Source organism: Chaetodon auriga, chromosome 18, assembly GCF_051107435.1.
Source record: "Chaetodon auriga isolate fChaAug3 chromosome 18, fChaAug3.hap1, whole genome shotgun sequence".
Taxonomy (NCBI): Eukaryota; Metazoa; Chordata; class Actinopteri; order Chaetodontiformes; family Chaetodontidae; genus Chaetodon; species Chaetodon auriga.
This window is the reverse complement of record NC_135091.1, coordinates 10,320,867-10,343,818: the sequence shown is the minus strand read 5'-3', so window position 1 is coordinate 10,343,818 and position 22,952 is coordinate 10,320,867. Positions and strand designations below refer to the sequence as shown.

Genomic DNA, 22,952 nt, shown 5'->3' with positions numbered 1-22,952 from the left:
CATACTCAACTGCTTTCCACAGGATTGATCTTAGAATTAGTGAAATGTGAAAACGATGGGAAGATGATGAAGTGAAAGTTCCTTCAGGAAATCCACAGAAGAGTCAATAAAATTAGAACTATGAGTCAAGATCAACTGAATCCCATAACCTGATCTGTGTGTCTCTGCAGCGGTGTCTAACCTGGATGAGGAGAGCAAGTGGACAGTCCATTACACAGCTCCGTGGCACCAGCAGGAGAACGTCTTCCTGCCAGGCAGCAGGCCGCCATGCGTAGAAGACCTCCACCGCCAGGCCAAAGTCAATCTCAAGACCGCCCTGCGAGGTAAGGACCTTTGGATTTTGACCACTTCAGAGAGTCTTATGGGGTCTGACATGATCACAGACAAAATCCAGGTTAGAGGAGTCATTTACTGAATTTACCATTATCTGGTAATTCTCAGGTACGCTCAGGGAGCCAATCAAATGCTGCTAATATATAGTGTTTGGCAATGAGTAATGAGTAGTTATATTATCTCCATAAATCATGAACATGAAGAAACGTGAAACATGACAGTGATCAAAGCAAACATTGGAAAAGCGTGGTTGTTAATATGCGTTTATTAGGGCAGCAACTAACAATATATTTTCATTAACGATTCAGTTATTTTCTTGATGGATATATGAATTAATTGTTCAGATTGGCGTTTCCAAGTGTCTTGTTTAATCTGGAAAATCTTAACATTAAGAAGGTGGAATGAGAGAATTTTTGTCAGTTTTGCTTGAGAAGTGCCAGTGATCATTAATCAATTGTCAATCCTGTTGTACTCACTGTTTTGATCTCCAATTGAAATGTGTCTGTTATTACAGTCCAGATAAGAAAGGTTCTGACTGATACTCAAAGCTATCGCCAATAAATCATTTACATCCGTATCAGCCAAATGAGTAGAAATAAAAACTCTGACAAATCTCGCTAGTGGGTGCGTTGCTAGACGTCATCATATTTGTCATGGAATCCAGGTGAAGGTCAGCTTTGATTGGCCACAACATTGTTAAAATGTCCAAAGCTGTAATTTGTGTTCAGCCCAAGGTTTAGCCAACAGCACAACCGTGTGACTTCCCCGTCTTCCTGTTTGTTTAGTAAAAGCAGAGGACAAACAGACCGCCTTGTTGTCAAACACACAAGCACACACACACACACACACACACACACACACACACACACACACACGCACAGGGAGTCGAGTCACAGCAGACTGACAACTGTTCAGAGTTGTCACAACATTCCCAGAACAGGAAGTGGGAATACCAGTCAACACTGGCACCTGTTTGGCTGAAAGTTCCTGGGAAAGTTGTGTTTTCCATCCATTTCTCAGATAACAGGTTGAGAGGCAGGTGTGAGAAAAAGCCAAGACGTGTGTGTATATGGGTGTGTACATGTGTGTATATGTGGGTGGAGGTGTTACAGTAAAGGCTTGTTGTTCTACCTGCTGCGGTGGCCTTGAGTGCCAGCAGATAAGAAACGAGGCTGATAAAGAGAGATAAATGGGGAGGGGCTGGTTGTAATGTGACACTTTCGGTGAGTAAAACGTTAGTCACAACACACACACACACACACACACACACACACACACACACACACACACACACACCTTTCTTTGTCTTTCCCATTGTTTGACCCCTGGCTGTTGCTGCTGCGTATTACTTACCGCAGTATAGATGTTGCTAGGTACGCAAACACCACCTGGGAGGTTGTATAAATTCAGCCACCCCCATCCTGTCACCATCCTTTCATCCTGTCACCACCCCACAGCCCCAGGGGTCCTTACTGAAAGACAACAGGTGCCCACTGAGAGCACCTGTTCCGTCCATTTGAGTCTTGACATGTGTTTGAGCTCTGTAATTCCCTTTTGAGTGTGGATGTAACACACCCAGCCACAGCCAAGAGATTTAGTGTTTTCTTAGTATTTTCTATCAAAAACAACAATGTAACTTTCTCTGTAGCAATTAACCTTATATCATTTGCATTTTTAAGAGTAATACTTGTATTCTTCCAAGGTATTTTATAATGTAGTGGTCAAGAGGTTAAAGCCCTGCTCTCATGCACGTGTAACCAGTCCCTAACTCCTGTGCCACCAGCCTGGCCAAAGCAAGGTACACGAGTCCTGCTTTCTGCCCTGCAAAGCAGAGTAATCAATAACCAATCAGTTGGCGGTGTGCATCCACTCTGTTGTGTCTTTCACACACTCACATGCGTTTCAGCTTGTGTTTTAGCACTGAGGCTTTTGCAGGCGGCTGGCGAGTCACAGAAAAACGTGCCGGCAGGTCGAAATACATCAGCGAGGTTACGTAACAGTCATGTGATTATTGTCAATAATATTCCAAGAATTATGCATTATCGTTAGGGTCACACAGAAAGTCTCTGTGATCTCATAGTTCATCAGTTTGACAAATAAGTTAACTAACACTAAATCTGCTATAATTGCTATTTTTGTAACATATCAAGCGACAGTTTGACAGTATGAGCTGGGTTGCTCGTCGTCACCTAATTTTTGTATTTCCGTTACCTAAAAATGAGCTCACAACTTGTGTCTCCTGTTCCCAAGTGGCCAAAGACATCAGTTATTGCAGGTTTAATGAAAAGTTGTGCAAGAATTGCTAATTTGGCGACTTGGACCCGAGAGAAGACAATGAAGGTCATTGGGTCACTGTTAAATGGTAGACACAGAACCAGGATCAAAAAATATTTCACAATATAATTACTGTATATCACAGCTTAGTAAGGCTCCAAGTAGGTGTTTTCCATATATTACGTTCATATCATTACATAAATTTCTCCTCAATATCCTTCGTTCTCTATGCTTGCCTTCTCTCATGTCACTTAGAGGTCCCTTCCCTTCACTTCTGCCTAGCAACAAGCAGCGTTCAGCTCATCAACGCTTATTATTTTTATCAACCATCCACAATCACGCAACACCAATCATCTTCACAGCTCCGCTCCCCGTCACCACCCTCATTATCATCATGCTTTCTAAATGCCTTCTTCCACACCGCTACCACATCAGCCTGGCGTTACAGTTGCTATCTTTGCCAACCCCATTAGGATCCATTAACTGACAGTATTATACATGCACCAGTGTGTATCTCTGCAGAGACAGGCTGTAATTAGCTATGGAGATAAATGGCACATAAAAGGGATCAAAAGCAGCATCAGTGAGGTGCCAGGCAGGGAGTGATGTGCTCGTGCTTTGGTACATGTGTTATTCACAAATGGGGATTTTGATTGTGTATCACACACCGAATAAATCCCAAAAGTGCAAGATAAAAGACCAGGAAGGTTTTTTATATTTGTATGGGTCAGAAATAACATGGAAACAAAGACAAAAAGACATGCTTGTCAATTGATAGGAGCAAGTCTTCATGTTCATGTTATTTAATTAGAAATGTGTCAGGTTTGTTGTCCGCACACAGGTAATAGGCATCAGCAAACACATACAGGACCCTCTACTGTGTGTGTAGCTGAGGTTGTAGAAGTAGTACATGAATATAATTAGCTAGGCGAGGACTAGACAAAGGATGCATTAGTAGATATTTGCAGAGGGAGAAAGAGAGAGACGATGTGCTAAATGCCCTCTGAGGGGGGTGAGGGGGGGGTGGAGGAGAGAGAGGGACAGTTCTGCCATCTGTGTGTGACAGACTGAAACTGATATCCCCCTCCTCTGGTTACACACACACACACACACACACACACACACACACGCATTTATAAACTCTCTTCTTATCACACATTGGCATACACACACTCACACCCATACACCACAGCCCCAACACAGCAGGTGGCGACGGGAGGAGGTGTGAGCCGCGCTTGGCAGCGTCCAGCAGGGACGGCGCTCACGTGACTGACACACTAATGGAGATCAGTACAACCCAAGTCTCCCCTCGTCTGTGTAACATAATTCTCTGTTTCTGCCTGTCCTGCAGAATGTGACAAATTGAGGAAAGATGGTTTCCGGAGCTCTCAGTACTACTCCCAGGGTCCCACCTTTTCTGACCCCACACAGTCCAACAGCAGCCTGCAGGACGATGAGGATGATGACAATGATAAGAAGGTACACGTATGCACAAACGCTGCACACACAGCTGTCCAGGCGTGACACTACATTTGGACTACTTACAATTGCAGTACAATCCAGTGCCGATTCAGCCGCATGTCAGCTCACCTCCAGTGATTTGAACAGTGTCGGTCTGCCCTCTAGTGGTCACACATGAAAGTGTTTTCTTCTGTGTCTTTTCCTGACTTTGCTTTCTAATTTACTTTTTGCAAGTAGAACTATGAACTAACACTCATGTAGCTGTAGCAGTAGGTCATTAAAGATTCCACGGTAGTAATTAGAATTAACGGTACATTTTGTTACGACTGCCAGCCTGAATGTTCAACTCACACTATTTTATTTCCGTCTCATTTTCTGACCTGTCATCATTTTTCAGGCAGAGCTAAACACACACAAAGAATAAACACTTGCTGGCTCTTGTTGGTTCTCCATTATGCTTGTCTTTGCTCTACACATGGTGGGGCTGTTGTTTGTCTAATCTCACAGTACGGTAATTCCAGGAGGGTGATGCATGGAGAGAGACAGTGAGAGAGAAAGAGAGGCAGGGGTGGAAAAATAGCACAGACAGAAACGAGTCTTTATTGCTCTTTTTCCTGGCAGGGCTGTAGTGTGAAGTGAAGTGTAAATAGAAGGCCAGATATGAGGGGTCCTGAATGGGCCAAAGGGTCTTCCTCTGTTATTATCAAGGTCTCCTTTGTCCCCCAGAGCCACTCAATGCGAGCCACTCGTTTCATGCCTGCTTTGACCCTTGACCTTCATAACAAGCTGTTGTCTTTCCAAACAGTCGTCTCCCATCTCTCTCTATCTGTTTTTCTCTCTGCACCCTCGCCATACCTCTCTTCAACCCGCAGCAACCCCCCTCCTCTTCTCTGCCTTCCTTCCCCCTTCCTATTTTCCGTTGTTTGTCCCCCATCCCCTCTCTTCCCCATCACTTCCTGTTGTCCTGAGGCCAGTGAGCCTAACTTTGCCTGACAGCAGCCTCAAAAGGAGAAACAGGGCTCCTGGTTGAGTCGCAATGATGCAAAATAACAAGCCATGCTTACCACCAAACTCTTGCTCAGATCTTTACATCCCCCCCTCTGTTGCCTCCCCCATTTATCCATCCATCCATGCGTGGTTAGTATGACAGTCCTTATAGCCAGTCTGATGGTTAGGATTGTCAGGATAAGCCGTAATGGACGTAGGAAAGCATTGCTGGATGTATTCAGGGCAACTTTATTTCAGCAGTTTTCAATCTCTGAACAACAAAATTGCACTAAGGATTTCCCACCAGCTGGTTTTGGTAAAAGAGCTTAACCTGTTCGAGATGCAGTCAGGCAAACTTTTGGATGGAGCAGTGGAAATCTGTCCATGGAATTGATCTCTAATCAGAACAATTTGGGATTATTTGTGTTCACTCTGCTCTGAAGTCCAACCCGTCCCTGATTGAAAATAATGCTTTCAAAATCTCAGATGGACATTGATTTCAACATTCAGCACACTGGAAATTTCTGTTTTTCCTGTTGACAAACAGCTCAGTTTCAAGCCTGGATGCTGCAGTAGTGTGTTGTTGTCTGTTGGCTCTCTGCAGTAAATTCCACTTCTAGATATTAGTCTGTGAACACAGTTTAATGCATGACTGATTCTCTCCTTCTCCTCGCTGTTGCTCTCTGGCTTTTATCCTGCCATCTCAAACTGCTCCATCAGTTTACTTTGATAGATGTTTGTGTGTGTGTGCGTGTGTGTGTGTGTGTGTGTGAGTGAGTGAGTGTTTCCATTTGGGTTTGATTGCTCGTGAAACATGTTTACAGCATCACAAGCTTCTAAAGGTCACAGCGGTGTAACATATTAAAGTCTGTTTGTGTGTGTCAGTATATCCCGCACAGTCTGTCAGTTATAGTGTCGGACACCTAAGTTCTATAATATTCGATTCCTGCTCACGTTTTCTTCACTTATCGTGACATTTTCACCAGAATATTTTTGTTCATCCATCGGTGCTCTAAGTCAGCGCGACAAATTTTTTGTTTTGCATTGCCATTCATTACCACACATTGTATTTCATCCCTCTCACCTCTGTCACTCCCTTTTCCTGTCTTGTCTCTGTTCCTCCTGCCGTCTCAATTACCTGTCACTGTTATCTGTTATTCTCCTTCTCGTTCCTTGTTTCTATTACCTCTCTCTCCCCTCTGCCCTGTCTCCTCTTTTTCACCCTTCCTTTCTTCCTCTCCCTGCTCTCTCTCATTCCCTTTCGCCTCCACTTCATATTTTTACATCTCGTTAACCCCATTCCTTTTCTTTCTTATCTAGTCCACAGCTTCATCAGCGGAGGACGACAAGTCTCAGCTCTCCATGAGGCCCCAGACCCCGCTGGGTGAGGGAGGGGAGGGGTCCGAGATCGACGGGCAGGTTGTATGGAACAAGACCGTGCCCCTCCCCACCCCAGAGGAGAAGATGAGGCAGACGGCCAAGGCCGTGCCCACAGACATAGTCGCCATCAACGTCACAGGTACGAGCTGTTGGTAACTGCAGTCTTCCCACCATTTCGTCCACTTTTCAACCACTAGCGAGTAGCGACCAAATCCCATCAGTGTTGGCAGTGGAAAACAAAGGTCCTGGTCCTCTAGTTCCACTGAATAGCAACATGGAAAGATCAAACTGCTTTGAGTTTGATCTGGTCTCATTCATCCGCGGTGTCTCTGTTCTGTAACATTAACCTCTCACCATCAATCACATTTTGTTTGTCTGTATTGAATTTTCTGACATTTATAGACATTTACATGATTGCTGTTTTACTGAGAATTAGATGAGATCAATATCAATTTTAAGTCTCCAACAAATAAACAAGAGCAAGAGTTTGACATCTTGATTTAGCGCTTTAGCATGCTAATATTTGTAAATTAGCACTAAACAAAGAGTGTAGCCGAGGCTGATGGGATACCATTAGTTCTGCAGCTTGATGTATTATAATAAAAACAAAACCACCGTTGACCCGATGATGGCGCTAGATGTAAGACAATCGATCAGCAAAGTTATCATAATTCATGCTGAGCGGAACATGAATGTTTCATGACAATAATTGTCAAGACATTTCAATAACCACAAATGTCGATGTTCTGGCGGCTGCAGAGGAAATGTCAAGAGATCACCAAAGTCAGTAGGATCACAAGTGTCAGTACAAATGTCTGTGGCAATCCATTCGATATTTGTTGAGCTATTTCAGTCTGAAGCAAAGTGTTGACAGGCTGACTATCATTGCTATCCCTAGAGAGCCGTGTCGCTAGCGTGGCTAATAACAAACATGTCATTCAATAATTTCAACTGTCATATTAACTTGTCGTATCTTGTGATTTTTATTGGTCTTTTCATCTAATTCTCAGTAAGGCAGCAAAGAAGGGAATGAGCCAAACAAGCAAAATGTCAGACCGTTCCTTTAATCAACCCTCTGCGGCTAAGTGGATATAAACTAATCAATTACTGTATCCAGTCATCCACAGAGGAAAAAACTGTATGTGTCAGTCATGGATGTCTGCCTCTCCTCCTGCACCTCTGCGAATATTCTCCTCCTCCTTCATGCTTCTTGGAGACCGACCTTCACCTTCCTTTATGCGCGTGTGAGCGAGCGTTTGTGTGTGAAAATCGTTTGACAGCTTATCCAAGGGTCAAGGCTTTTCACTGACTTTATGTCAGATCAAGGGGCGTTTGACAGATGAACACTCGTACACAGCAGAACGTGTCAGTGGAATTCCCCTGCTAGCATGCCTCATTTTTCAGTGCGATCTGCCACACACGAGCCACACTCATCTAGACGCAACATCTCATTTAAGCCAGTTCTGATGATTAATATAATGCGCTGTAGCTTGTTTGATGTTTCACTCATGAGACATAAAATCCCATTAGAGAGATATCTTACATGAGGTGTGAAAACACAAAACTCAGAAAGTCGCAGTTAAGTATCAACATCAGAAATTTGCTGTTGTCAAGGGCAATATAACTGATCCCGTCATCCTTTACACACTAATATGTGCTTAAAGTGGTCCCACTCCACACAAATCACTGTTGACTTCATCTCCTGCCACTTTAGATTACCGAGACAGAGTAAAACACACAAATCGACGGAGAGAGAGAGAGAGATCAGGGACTCCTCTGTCGCTCTGCGGGGGGATGTGATGGACACTATCTGCCCTCATATCAGTTTCTATTTCCCTAACGCCTGCAGGCTGTCACCAAATAGCAAAAAAAAGAAGAGTAGTTGCTAGTGAGATATTGCTCTTCCTTTAGGGAAACTGGGCAGAGAGTGAGAAGGATATTGAGAAGAATGAAAGAGTGTGCGAGTGTGCGCTTGCCTCACCTGTCATCTGTCCTGTGCATGTGCGTTTCTGCGAGCATGTGCGCTACATCTCACACATCCTAAACATGTATGTATACACTTCTGTGACTTATATTCAGGGCTGGAAATGAAGACAAACCAGGAAAAGGTTAAAGATTCATGTCAGAGAAACATTTTCTCATTTACCTCTAGTGGAATAATACATTGTACAGACTTTTAGTTGCATATGCTCATGTTTAGATGTCTGCCTCCACTCCAATAAATGGCGCTCACAGCATTGAACATTGACATGAAAGAAGTCAACACTGTCTTACTTTTTGTAGCGAATAAATTACTGATATTTGTGTATCTGTATTGCTGAGCATGTTGGCTGCTCAGTAGATAAATAATTGCAGTGCAGAAAAGCCAAAAAAGTAGGTTTGAGGTCATTTAGAAACAGTGTCACAGTTATCCACCAGAGAACACTGACACATTTTTTCACAAATCTGAGGATCCACATCAAGATTGTTCGTAAATAAAACCCAAGAATATCCGCACGGTTAGACACCACTAGAGGGAGGTGAGAAACTGTTTTCTCATTATTTGGTTGGACTGACCCTTTCAGTTTCTTGCCCTGTTCATGTTGCATGCTCAATTGAAAAAACAAACAAGCAAAAAAAAAAACCAAAAACCCAGCATGTTGTTGAGTTTGTTCCTTCCAACTAACCTACTTCTGTTTGCCTGTGTGTCCGCCTGCCTTGCTCTCGCCCTCCCGGCTACCAGGGGCAGTGTTTGACCGACAGGCGAGCATCCGGCGCTCCCTCATTAACACTGACACCGTGTCCCGCCGGCCCAAGAAGGTCAAACGCAGAAAGACTATATCAGGGCTGCCTGACAACATCAACCAGGAGCTAGGTATGGATCACTGAGGGGCAATATGTTGCCCTCTACTGTCCACAGACCTGTACCAACACTCTGGACAAGCATCCCTCCTTATTTCACTTACTCTCTATCGATTTGTGCTTTTATCAAGAACAGCTTAAACTCTTAAGTGGAGAATTAACTCACCCTTCCAGTATTGTTCTTATTAAGCATACTGAGAGGGAGAAAATGACATGTGCACAGTGTTGGATCAAGGCCCTGCAGTTGTTCAGTCTTTCCCTGTTTCAGTTCTACATACCAAATGTCCTCATTCGCTCTCCTCCACCCTGTTTAACTGCATCCACAGCCAGGAACCAGTTATGAAATCATTTTCAGTAGTTTCTTCTCTTCTAGAATTTTTTGCCTTCACAGAATCTCAGTGTAGACTGTTGTAAAATCATGTCACACAGGACAAGCTAAGTGCAGGGTTCGCCATTATTAAATACGTATTGTGTCATAATCCTTCGGGGTCAACTTTCTGCAGTCCTTTTTCTGTGAAATGTGTGTGTTAATTGTGTGTCTGTGCCTTAATCCTGAGGCCATATTGATAATCTTCTGTGTCCCATGTGTGTCTTAACAACATGTACTGATTATGAGTGTGGGTCCCTGATCATGGCCCCCTTACAGACGTCCACCCTCTTCTTTTCATGTTCAGAAAACATTATCCTCAAACCCTCCAAATAGACAAGGGCTAAATAACAAATATGAAGGTTCAGAGGTCCCCTACCATTAGTTACTCAGTTGAGCTGGGTGTTAAGCAAGCTCTAAGCTTACTAAGCTGACACTGCGCTGTGCTGACGGCACCGCATGGCTGATGTTTATTTACACGTCTCTGAGCCGTAGGATGGCAGCAGCGTTTAAGGAGAATGTCATTTCTCTGTGCGATAAGATCAACGAGGCTGATAGGAAAAGAGCTTTAAAGTCTGGTTAGTGCCCAGCTGACGACAGCCTCTGAATGTCATGATTACTGGGCCGGGGTAATTGTCCCAGTGCTTCATCCCTCCCTCTCCTTGCACTAGAGCTGCCTGCAAAAGTAGACCTGCAGCTTAATCTATCGCAGCAGCAGCAGCAGCCAAGCTGTCACTCCAGCTTTTAGCAAAGGAGGAAGAGAGTGTATGTGTGGTTTAGAGAGAGCGGCACAGGGGAAGACAGAGAAGAAAGGACACACCAGTGTGTATGTTTTGGGATACGCGCATCAACAGGAGAGCCACCACAGATGGGAGACACACTAGCCATCCTCTCTCGTTTTCCAACTCATTCTTCAAATTGTTTGTTTACTAGCCGGTATGTTCGGTGTGTGTGTGTCTTTGTGATACCTGCGTTTCTGTTTGTCCTTGTCTCTGTATCCATCTGTATATTCTGTATGATCTGTCCTTTGTGACACTGCCTGACTTTGTCAACACTGTGCATGTGTGCACATGTGCCTTTGTGTATGTTTGCATCCATGTATGTATGTATGTATGTTTGTTTGCTGGCTGCTTCATATCTTACCAGCTGTCTGTCTTGGACCCCAGCGGACTGTTCTCTTTTCTATCAGACTGAGCCAGAGCCAGAATAGGAGGGGAAGAATAAAAGGGAGTCTCTCTGTCTTCCCTCATATCCTTTTCCTCCCTAATGAAGACGACCAGAAGTTATTAACACATGAGACATGGTTACAGCAAATCAAATTAATTAGCTTCCCTGTGACCACAGTTTATATGACAGTCCAGCCAAAGGAGCAGAAGGCTCTGCGACTGAAGAAGTTAAAGAGAGGAAAGAAAGGGGTATATATTTTGACCAATCATATGTTTATCTTACTTTCTTTCTTCCTTTGACAGCAGCAAAAGGATACGGCGGAGATCTCCGGCCGCATTCCATGTTCATCCCAGGACAGTACTCCACCTTGGGCAGAGTCGGGAGCGTCAACTCAACACTCCGACGTTCACAGACCAGAGACTCCAGCTGCCAGACAGAGGAAGTGAAGATTGTACCGCCGTCCATGAGAAGGATTCGGGCTCAGAGAGGACAGGGAATTGCTGCTCAAATGGCCGGCATCTCTGCCTCCTCCTCAACAGGAAGTATATCCATCTCGAGCAGTGACAGCTCTGGGATCTTGATGCTGCCACATCAGTTTAATGGAGATCCTTCCCGTTTTCACAGTCTGCCCCGACAGGGCGCCAGGGTGTCTCTCAGTGCTGACCCCATCTACAGCAGCACCCCCATCAAGTCAGAGGAGCAAACGACACCTCAAAGGCAGATTGGAAAGCTTCAGGCTGACGATACAGTGGTGCACATGAGAAACGCCCCAAGGACAGGCACACTGCCCAGGCCCAAGTCTCAGGAGTTAAGGGGGACACAGGCTAGTGATTGGGGTGGCAGCCCAGCATGTGTGGTCTCCCCTCATGCTGCCTACTCCACTTCATTCATTCCTAATGCCACCCTATCTAACTCCTCTGAGGTCATTACCCTCAAGACCTCCAGTCAGCTCTCCCACTCCCCGCCCTCAGCTTACCCCACAGCTCGGCCGCTCAGCCTGGCTTCCTCCACCAACACTGACCCTCTGATCTCCAGTCCAGCGGGCTTTACCCACAGCTCCACCTGCCCAGCCTTGGCCACTTCTACCCCCACTCATACACAACAGGATGGTGGTGTGGTAGTCGCAGCACCTGCCAGCGAGTCAGGTCATTCGGACAGCAGTATACACAGCCACAGCACCTTGGCCCCAACGCCCCCATCCTGTCTGCCAGAGGAGCAGTGGATTTACGACACACCAGAAAACGTGGTGATTCCACACCGCACTCTAACATCCAGCTGCTCCACCCCTATAAACCAGCTGTATAGCAGCCTGGACCTCTCCTCCAGGACCACTACTGACTCCAGCTCCCTCTATTCCCAAGACAATGATGGATATTACACCTCCATGCACATGGACTCAGGCCTGCGCTCTCGCAGTCATGGCAGTGGGCATGGTGCAGCAGCTGGACGTGCCACCAGGCACAGCATGTATGAGTGCCGCGAGATGGCCAATCAAGAAGACTCTGGAAGCTTGTACAGTGATCGCTCTCTGTCCCGCAGCATCTCCCTCCGCAAAGCCAAGAAGCCACCGCTGCCCCCAGCCCGCACAGACTCTCTTAGACGCAAGCCTGGTGCAAAAAAGCCCCTTGGAGGTGTTAGTGCCATTAGCGGCGCTAATGAGGCACACGGAGCCATGCTCAATGAGACTCTTATTGCCAGCTTGCAGCAGAGCCTACAGATGGGGCTGAGAGGAGGGAAAGGAAAAGGGGCCTCACCTTCTTCACCCTCTCACAGCCCGAGCAGCGACTATGATGACCCGTGGGTGCTACGGCCACGCAGTCAGAGCAGCATCAGTGCAGGTAGCTCTGCTGCATCACTAGCAGCTAACGCTAACTGTGGCGGTGTGTCTAACGTATACTCGCTATGCCATGTGACCCCTGCTCACAGCGAGACCAGCAGCCTGCGCTCAGACTATGCTGATTCCTGGGGCTACTACATGGACTACCCTCATACCCACGGAGACCAGAGGGCACAGACCCCCCCGGCCCACGCCGCAGATAACATGTCGGCTGGCGCTCATCCAGGAGAATTACAGAATGGAGGTGGGATTCACAACAACCAGGCCCCTAGAGCCCCGGACCAGGAGGGAGGGGTGGCAGTGAAGCCCAAAATGTCCACCTCCTCGCCGGACAGGGTCCACAGACTGACCTCCCCATCTAGTGGCTACTCTAGTCAGTCCAACACCCCCACAGCTGGAACCCCAGTGCCCTCATTCGTCAGGTCCATGTCTCCCTCTGGCAGCCGGCCCAAGCCCAAAGTGCCCGAGAGGAAGTCATCTCTCCTCTCCTCTGTATCCATGTCCTCCTCTTCCACCTCCCTTTCCTCCAACACCTCTGACTCCCTTAAGAGCTTCGGACCTCCTCCGCCTCCACCTCCACCCCTGCCCCTCTCCTCCTCTTCAGCTCCCAGCACCCCTCTCAGCCCACCTCCACCCTTCCCTCCCCCTCTACCCCCAAGTTCCAGTGCAGGCACTCCTCCGCCAGTTTCCCTGTTACCAACCACTCCACAGGGTCCAAATCTGAGCCCACCCCCTGCTTGTTCCACCTCACCAGAATTCCCTCCTCCTCCATCTCCTGAAATGCTAATCCCCCCCAGTTCGTCCTTCAATGGGAGCTTTAGTCCTCCCCCTCCACCTCCACCTCCTGTCCCCACCATGGGGCCACCTCCACCTCCTCCACTGCCTGCCCTTGTGCCACCTTCTTCCTCTCCATCTTTTGTGAAGGCAGTGAAGGATGATCCTAAACCAACTCTTTCCGACAGCCCTACTAATTCATCTAAGCCTCTGATCACCCCGTTTGCGCTGCAGAGTGTTCAGCTCCGCTCTGTTAAACGGCCAGAGATGGAGATTAACGGTGAATCAGACCACACCAAAGCTCAGGAAACAGGGGTAGACCTCCTTCAGGGTCTAAAGCCCCAGGCCCTGGAGAAGTCTGATTCGCTGGAGCATCCCTCTGTGTTACCACTGTCAAACTGCCCCCCAGAAGAAGATTCACGCAACTCCTCACCTTCGCCTGTGTCTAAGCTCTTAGAAGAGTTGTCTTTAGACTGCAGTATCACAGATTACACAACAGATGGCGCTGTCATAAATGGAAAAGCTGAGGATCAAAGTTACTTTCTCTTAAACGGAAAAGAAAAAGTTGAATGGCGGGAATCACTGTCCAGTCCCCCACAGAGCTCCCAAAGCTCTCCTGTCAAACAGAAGCCCCCAGCAGTCTCCAAGAAACCCAAAATCTCCTTTCTCCCACCATTTAGCCCGCGGCCAATCAGTGAACAGGTTCTATCTCAGCATGAGGATAAAACCAGCCTGTTACAAACAGAAGACCAAGTAGATGCGCCGCAAAGACAAATGAAGGAAGAGGAGAAGGAGAGTAAAAGTGAGCAACAGAAGAAGGAGGAAACTTCAGAGAGCTCCGAGCCTCAGGCAGAGAGCAGTGAAACATCCACAGTAAGCCAGGACGAGCCCCATATCTCTGCTTCTGCCAGCCAGGACACAAGTCTCGATAACGGACTGTGTACCAATGGAGATGCTTATGGGGAGGAAGAGGAGGAGGAGGGAGATGGAACAAGTAGCACGACTGGATCCATCAGCTCCAGGGAGGACGACACTGGTGGTGAGTCTGAATTCAGTCTGTTTTAAGATGGTTTTCATTTATCGTGCTTTTTTCTCCACCTAATCGAGGTACAGATGTTCAGTGTTAGATGGTGTCAGTCAAAGCCTTCATTTACTTATTACTTAAGCCCATTACCACAATCCTGTATGGTTGGTAGTGATGCTGCTGCCTGCCAGCTGTGTGTCCAGCTCCTGAGGCAGCTGTAAAATTCATTTTGCCCTCCGAAGCAAAGGATCCAAACTTGAAACCACAAGCTTTTAAAGGCTTGAAAACTGTGAAAATAGCACAGGAGAGAGAGTTTATCTCTGGGACAGCACTGCTGCAGCCTCTCGGATTCATCCACTCTCACTCTCTCTTCTACTCATCCTTCTATATTTCATGTGCAGAGATCTCTTGTGGTTACTGTCCCTTCGTTTTTCCGGCATCGCTATTTTTCTGTGCCCCCCCACCACACACCTCAGCCCCCGCTGTCTCCCCGCCTCCTCTCCACCATCCATCCTGATTTCCAAATATCCCATTTTTGCCTCTCTGCTTTTTTCCTCTTCTTTACTGTTTAATCTCTCATCCTCAGTCAGCCCCGCTCTCTGTCCTGATCTATCCCTCCTTCTCTCTCTGAGGTAAGGGAGGGGGCAAGTGTCCCAGGGGAGATGCCGTTCACGGTTGGAGGGGGAGGGGCTGCATCGTATCAGAGGGGAGGGGAACAGATCTGGTAAGGGGATGAAGGGGAGGATGGGGAGAGCGTAAAGTGAGACTGCCTGCAGCGGCTCAGGCAGTCGAAGCGCAGACGTGAGCGTGGAGGTTGAGAGGAAGAGGAGGAGGAGGAGGAGGAGAAAAGAGGCTAAACTAGAGGAGAAGAAAAGAGAGGAAATCTAGAGACAAAAAGAGAATGTAAGAAGACAGTCCAGCACCTCCTCCGTACCACTTCACATTTTACAGGCAGCCAGGTTGATGCGACGGGATGGTGGATTCATGAGTGTGTGTTGTGCTGAGTAAACCTGAAGTATGCGTGTTTACTCTGCTGTCACTGCGTGTGTGTAACTTGTATGTCTCTGTGTCTCAGGTGAGGTGTTCGACTCCAGCACGGCTGAATCGTCTCCGGCCCCGCCAGCCAACGGGGCCTCCGAGGAGAACATGGTGACCCCGACTCCCTCACGGGCCCGAACGACTGAGGACCTCTTTGCGGCCATTCACAGGTACCATGATGCATTCGTCTCTTCTTCTTTTTTTTCTACTGTTACTCCAACTTCTTCACTCCTCACCTGCTTCAACTCCTGATAGATGATTTATTCCACTGAGCTGGTGTATGTGTTCTGTATTTTCTGTTTGTTTTTCCCTCCATCTTCCCTCTCTCTCTGTCAGCATCTCATTCCTTCCTTCTCACTCCCTCATAAAACACAACGAATCACCCTGAACTCCAAGCTCTTTCTCCCCCTTCATCCTTCAACCCATAATTTCTCTTTTTCCATCTCCATTCCCCTCCTCTTCTCCTCGTCCTGCCCTCTACCTCTCAGTCATAACTTTACTCAGCGCTGTCCCATCTGCAAGCATGCACATCTGTCACATAGCTGGTCTCTGGAGTCTCCCAGCCCAGGAGAGAGTAGCTTTTTCTGTCCCTGCTCACATTCAGAAAGCAAAATCAGTCAGCAGTCAAATGTTTATTGAAGCATCTGTGTTAATGTACTCACATTAGCGTTGCTCATTCTCAGCCGGAGAAGAAAAGGCGGTTGCCTCATCCATTATTTAAATACTCGACACCCTCCGGTCCTAATCTAGGTTAGAGGCCACCGGAGAGCTTTCTCTCTCTCCTGCTCTACAGTCTCTGACATATATTGCATACGTGCTCCCGTGCTTCAAAGGCAGCAAACACATAAATTTCTCATGCAGCCCGCCAGTTTGTGCTTCACGGTCACGTGCAGCGGCAGTCGGAGTTCTCTTGAGCATCACAGGATTTCATTTCACGGGATTTTATTTCTGCTGGCGACAGATTGTCGATGTATTTATGGTGCCCACGTCACGTGTGCAAGTGCGATTTATTGTGCGGCTTAATTAGACGTGAAGATTGTGTAAGCATGTGTGCATAAATCTCGAGGTGGAGCTGTGTTTGTTTACCACTTGCTTCACTGGTCTCCTCCTCCATTGCACCTCCTTAGCATGGAACATAAAGAATCATTTTACAGATTCTTGATAAGTGGGAAGTGATGACAGACTCCCGTTGGGCACGTCAAAGTGAGAGGAATCAACAGCTGTGAAGCCAGAAGGAGTTAACTCACATAATAACTTGAAATCCATTTGATAGATTCTAAGTTGAATACTTAATACTTATATACTTAACGTCTTTGATAGCACCTTTCTTGCACCCAAACTGTCCACCTAACGTCCTCCTGACACATTTCCTCTCACCTGTCCGCTGCCTTTGTTTTTCCACTCTGTCATTTCACTTCCTGCGCTCTCCGTCTTATCCCTCTCTCTCCCTCTGGGAAAACGGAGAATGATGAAAAGCTTCAATGAAACGCCTTCACAGCCGCAGCACAAAATGCTCCTCGTCTGGAGGGAGATCCTCCAAACCAAGCACAAGACAGCCAATAGAAAGAAATCGATCAAGTTCCAGATGGCTCTTAAATTGCAGCCTTGTTTACCTCTACAACCAAGATCAGTATCGCCGCCTTTCCGGGGTGGCTCTATGTTTGCGAGTTTAACAAAGCATGAGTTCAGCACGGATGCGTCATGGTCGACTGAATTCAGGTGCGAGTGTCGGCACGTGTGAATGTGTGTGAGAAACGTCTTATGTAATGCTGATGGGCTAATGTGGCGAGGGAGCTCACAGGGGACGACACTAGATGGAGGTTGAATTTAGGGCAGAGACACATATTTTGCAGGTTTTCTGAAAGAAAGCAGACTGAGACTCTCTCACAAACCATTCCTTATCCTCTCGCTCTCCCTCTCATTTGACCTTCACAAGTGTATAGTCGCTACAGGTTATTTGTCCTTTATGGAAGAATTTCTTTCTGTGGATCTAATCTGGGGATTAAGGATTTCGTCTGTCTGCGTCCTTCACTGCTCTCTTTACTTTCGGCATCAAATTGCTCTCCCTTATCACAATCTATATTTTTCATGCCTTTAATCATCTCCTCCATGTCTCCCCTCTCCTCCTCTCTCCCTCCTTGTGCAGAGGGGGCATGCAGTGGGTGGGTGCATCCTTTCTAGAGAGGTGCGAAGTGGCAAGTAGCCCCATCCCTTTAATTAGCCAGCCTTGTTTCTGCCATCCCGGTGATGCTACCTTTGGATTAGCAACAGTAATCTCACAGTGCAGCCCTCTGGACCACAGTCAGATTAATAAGGCTGTTTTCCTGCTAGCCCTAATCCCCCGTATTCTGCCAGTCGCAGCTTCATTGCTATGCTTTGGTGCAGGAGTTATGGACAGTGTAGGCTGAGTGGTGCAGTCAACCACTCTGATCCCCCCTGCTGAGTGGAGGCTGAACTGTCCTTGTGTGATTAAAACTGCTTTGGGCACTTTTCCCAGTTTGTGTTTTTGATTAATTTCATTGTGCCGCGTCTGAGCTTTCCTGCAGAGTTGCAGTGTCTGCAGCTTCTCCACTAAAAACTCATTGGATTTCTTTAATAAAAATGTAGGACTCTTCTCATCGCCCCCTTTTTTTTTTTTGAGCATCCACGCCACTCATTGTTTTACTTCTTTAAGATTCGTGCTGTGACGCATGATTGCTGGGGGCAGTGCTGACATATGGCAAATTTGGGACAAAGATTTGAGGCGTGTAGGCCAAGTATTTAAAGTGCAATCTTTTTTTCTTAGCTACGACAACACAGAGACATTCACGAGGCTGGGTTGAGCAGTCTACCAAAGGCCGCTCTCTGCTCGGTTATATGAAATCCCATATGCTGCAGCCTAATTTTAATTTGAATAATTGGATTTGACGTCATCGTTTCCTGACAAAACTGCCCCCAACTCTTGCATTTCTTCTTCTTGCTCTTCCAGTTCAATTTAATTTCCATTAAATCATTTTACTTTCTTACAAATTCATTAATCCTGCTTGCACTCACTCACTGCAGAGTTTCTACCAGCATGTCATTAATCCGGTTATCCAAATCTTACCGTAGGTCAAAGCGCAAGGTCCTGGGCCGCAAGGAGTCTGAGGAGGACAAGTCCCGGGCCAGTCCTGGGAGCCACCCACAGTCTCCACCCGTCACCCCGACAGGCGTGGCCCCAGGGACAACGTCCTCTTTGCCCCGTCAGACAGGCTCCATCCAGCGCAACATCCGCAAGTCCTCCACCAGCAGTGACACCTTCAAGGCCCTGCTCCTGAAGAAGGGCAGCCGCTCAGAGACCAGCTTCAGGATGTCAGCCGCTGAGATGCTTCGCTCCACTGACCCCCGCTTCCAGAGAACACGCTCCGAGTCAGAGTTGGACCCCCCCGCTGCTTCCCCCTCCTCACCGATGGCGCCACACAGCCCCTTGACCTCCCCCGGCCGTGGTAAGAGGGCAACGGATGAGTGGAGCCGCTATGAGGCCTTTTCTCTGTCCTCGCCGACTTCATCGTCCTCATCACTGAGCGGCTTAAAGTACGGGCGCTCACGCACGCCGCCCTCCGCCGCCAGCAGCAAGTACAACGCACGCAGCCGAATCCTCAGCAGCCCAATGACAGTGATCTGTGAGCGCGAGGGGGAGCTGGCTGAGAGCGAGTACGGAGACACCGCAGAAAGTCTGTCTGGACCAGCGGCCCAGACGCTCCCAACGCTCAAAGACTCCAATGGCACTTTATCTGAAGAGAGCAGAAGTTAAAGAGCAAGGACGGCCCCTTAGACACAGGGAGCCCAACTCACTCGTCATAAGCAGGTAGGGGGACAGGAAGAGGAGCCAATAGAAGGCCCTCTAGAGACACCTTCCTGAGCCCCACCCCCTCAGCGCTGCCTCTGAGGGAGTGGACATGTCGGGTCCTGATGTGAGGTCGGAGGTCGCCCCATCACGGACCGGGCCGAACTTAGTCTGAAGTGGAGAACTGGTTCTGCTGCAGCTTTTCAAGACTCCCATGATTCTCACCCTCTCCTTCGTTTGGTGACTCACCCTTTGTGTTAAAAGAATAGTGTTTCTTTTGCGCCTGGTGTTCTTAGTTTGTTTTCCATTTGTTTTGCTGTTTTTTTTTTCTTTTTTTTTTTTTTCCTTTTTCTTACTTGTCCTTAACACGCAGGAACCCTTTAGTTTCTTTGAATGACAAGGTTAAGATGGCAAAACAAGGTGGATTGAAGGAATTGAGGAGTCACGAGTCGTTTGCTTTACTTTGCTGCTGTGGTGCTGTAGCTAGGCAGTTAGAGAGCGTGGGACGTAAAGGCGCGCCGGACGCTCGCCTTGTGAATCTTCTCAGCTTCTGCGTCGCTCCTGTTGGCTGTGGAAAGTGTTCGAGGGCACCGTGGGTTTGCAGATCTTGGCTTCAGACAGCCCATAATACTGTGGAAAGATCCGGAGGATGTGGTACAACAGACAGCTCCACTGGTACAACTTCAGCTACGGTTTTCGCCAGGTTTTTGCTTTCTGCTCTTCGGTAAGCGGTTTAGTTTGCAGAGCTGGTGTGTTCAGTGGTCCAGAGGAAGTGCAGAGGGCTCGGTGCTGCCACCTAGTGGTGGACAGGAAGTGAGCAACAGTTGGGTCCACAAAATCTCAACCAAAACAGCAAATTTACTCTAAAAACAAGGCTCATAAAACCTCTATTACATGAATTTTAGTTTGGAGAGTTTGCACTGTGCGTAGGTGTCTTTCTTTGTGACTTTAAAAAGTTTGTTTTAAAGATTGTTTTAATAAACAAGTGATGTCATGACTTGTGTTTGGAAGTTTAGAACGAATCTATAAATGTAAGGCGAGAAATGACATTAGAAGAAAAGCTAATTTTACTGTCGGGGTCTTTTAGTGATCGTGTTGGTAACCAAAGAGCTGAAAAACTAATCTGGACGTGAACACAATCGGAGAGTGCGACCGCTCGTCTGACACTAATGCATCTGGTCCAGCTGACGCCACGTTTGCTGAGACCTGCTAGAACCTTTTAGGGCTCAAGTGATTTCTATAACGCTGTTCTCACCTTTCTAAGTTTATCCTTTTGCAGTTATATATGGTTATGTATATAAATACATAGAGAAATGAGTTTTAAGTAACATTTTGACTTTGTACATTTTTAGACCCTGTGTTTGCTGGAGGGGAGTGGTTTCCTTTTTTTTTTTGTAGATTATTTATTTACACATAGCAGGGCTGCAAAACGGTGTCACGATCAGAGTTGACCAGCCAGGTGATGAAGGCGGTGGAGGGGTCAGAAAGAGGGCCACGTTTACTACGCTGATCCCACCTTTTCTTTCCCTCAAAGGTGCTTCAAAGTTAGAGGAATGCAATAATGTCAATATTTATGCTTAAGACTTCTACTGCTCTTAATCTTGAGTCATGCAAAGCCCACGTTGGTGCTCGCAGCGGAGTAAATGTGGTCTCTTCAGAGTCGTAAAGTGAGGTGGCGGGCGTGAGACTTCATAACCTCCGAAGAGCCATAACGACCTGTGGTTTAATCACCTGTGACCAAAGTGTGTCTCCCAGCTCCCGCCCGGCCGTGATCGAGCACTTGGGGCCCGGGCTCGTCTCATGACAGGAATCGTCACAATGGCGGGGAGCTGGTGAAAAGGCGGGAGGACTGAAGAAGTCGTGAAGCGGTGGGAGTGGAGCTGAAGGCAGGCTGCTAACACTCGTGTATGTCTGTGTAATAAAAACAAGGTGATATTTAAAGAGCTGGTCTCTGTGTCATTTTTTGTGTGTGTGTGTGTGTGTGTGTGTGTGTGTGTGTGTGATTCACGGCCATCTGCCAGCCCTACACCCCCAAATCATCGCCTCATTAGCGCTGTCGCCATGGCACCCACGCTCGTCCGTCATCTGGAAAACTCCAGAGGCCATCGTTCACCCCCTCCTCCCCCCCGTGGGGTCATCAGTTATGTCCCAATCTGGACATCCTATTAGGACACACTGAATCACAGCCTCAGCCCATAATAGACCTTTCCACTGACTTCAGAGCAGTGCTGACTTACAGTTCGTGGACCACATCTTAAGACTGCAGCCCCTCAACATTCCCTGCAGGTCCTCCGTGCCTTTTCAACGCCTCGGCATGTGCAGCGTTCGCTCACAAGGGCACGGAAACACCGACCACCTCTTAGTATTTACAATGACCCCCCCCACCCCCAAATTCAGCAGAGTCACCTGTGCTGCGACGCTGCGTCCATCTGGCTGTCAGACAGAAATCAATACAAGCTCCTCTCAGCCATAATCACACTATTGACGCTTCGATTCTTTCGCTCTCCTGTTATATTTAAGACCCTCCGGATCGTGTCCTTAACAGGAAGTGACAAATGAAACAAACCGACTGTTCACTAGAGTCCAGGATGGAGTAGTTAGGACCTGAGTTTTTAGTGCACGAGGAGTCGGAGTGAGTCAGCCTGGTCAACAGGTACTGCTCCAGTTACACAGACATAAGAAGTGAAATGCAGCGTATTACGTTTTTAACACTTGTGTCAGCCCACGGTGAAGTTGTGAAAATAGAAGACGTTCACTTAAGGGACTATCTGTGTTCAGGTTTTAGCCTCCTAAGATTTTCATGACTCATAACTCATTTCTAAAGCATTTTATACTTTCCGTCAGTTTGTGTTGCTTCTCTGTGAGCGTCAACCTGCAGAGACTCCAGTTTACTATCACAAAACGTGTTTTTTCACATTTGCTTACTTATCTTTGCTTGCGAAAGCAGCTAGAAAAAGGACTGTGATTAAACTTCTTGTTGGTGCGTTCAGGGAAGCTCCACTTGCTTATTGGAGGTGTTGCATTCACAAGCTACTGAGTCAGAAAATCTAACAATAAAGATCATGAAAATGACAGCGTGAGGGTGAGCGGCCCTTTCATTTCTACTTTTAGACATTTCATAAACTACAGAATAAGTTGTTGAATTGAGAAAATCATAGATTGATCACTTGTTGCAGCCCTGATCTTAATAGTGCATTTAAACTAAAGGCAGCCTGAATGAAATTAAACTAATGTAAAAACCTGTTTTGGAGAACAGTCGTTATCTCACACACCGTCTGCGACCGACTGCTGTGGCAGTTAACTCCACCTAAACGGCAAAGAAGGATGTGGGAATAACTGGTTCCTTCATAAAATCAAACAAAAATACTTGATCACGTTTAAAAAAAAAATGAGCTTTTTAGTTTCTGTCACCAGAAAATGAGTTTTGTCATGGAAGTATTTTTACACGTCCTGCATCGGCTGGAGGCCTCCGCCAGGCTGGAGGGCGTAGATAACATTAAAACACAGAGAACATACAGTGAGCCTCATTATACATTTCCTATCCGCAGCAGCGTTCCGCCTCACTGAGCACAGCCAATGAGATCGATCCTACTGGTGAACAACAGGCGAAGACTCAGAGTGTGTGTGTGTGTGTGTGTGTGTGTGTGTGTGTGTGTGTGTGTGT

General features: G+C 47.1%; 1 protein-coding gene across 6 annotated transcripts in view; it reads left to right on the top strand.

Moving 5' to 3' along the window:
• Positions 1–21,229, top strand: part of nhsl1b (NHS-like 1b) — a 97,711-nt gene extending 76,482 nt beyond the window's left edge. For 2 of the 6 annotated variants that reach the window (XM_076756241.1, XM_076756238.1), the window contains exons 2-9: positions 171–323; positions 3,959–4,086; positions 6,376–6,574; positions 9,158–9,289; positions 11,113–14,460; positions 15,521–15,653; positions 17,630–17,668; positions 18,574–21,229. In XM_076756241.1, the coding sequence (XP_076612356.1) occupies positions 171–323; positions 3,959–4,086; positions 6,376–6,574; positions 9,158–9,289; positions 11,113–14,460; positions 15,521–15,653; positions 17,630–17,668; positions 18,574–19,255 (4,814 nt within the window). In that variant the 3' untranslated portion in view covers positions 19,256–21,229. The remainder of the gene's footprint in view (positions 1–170; positions 324–3,958; positions 4,087–6,375; positions 6,575–9,157; positions 9,290–11,112; positions 14,461–15,520; positions 15,654–17,629; positions 17,669–18,573) is intronic. The other 4 variants (XM_076756237.1, XM_076756242.1, XM_076756239.1 and 1 more) reach the window with 3 other exon arrangements.
• The last annotated feature ends 1,723 nt before the right edge of the window (positions 21,230–22,952 follow it).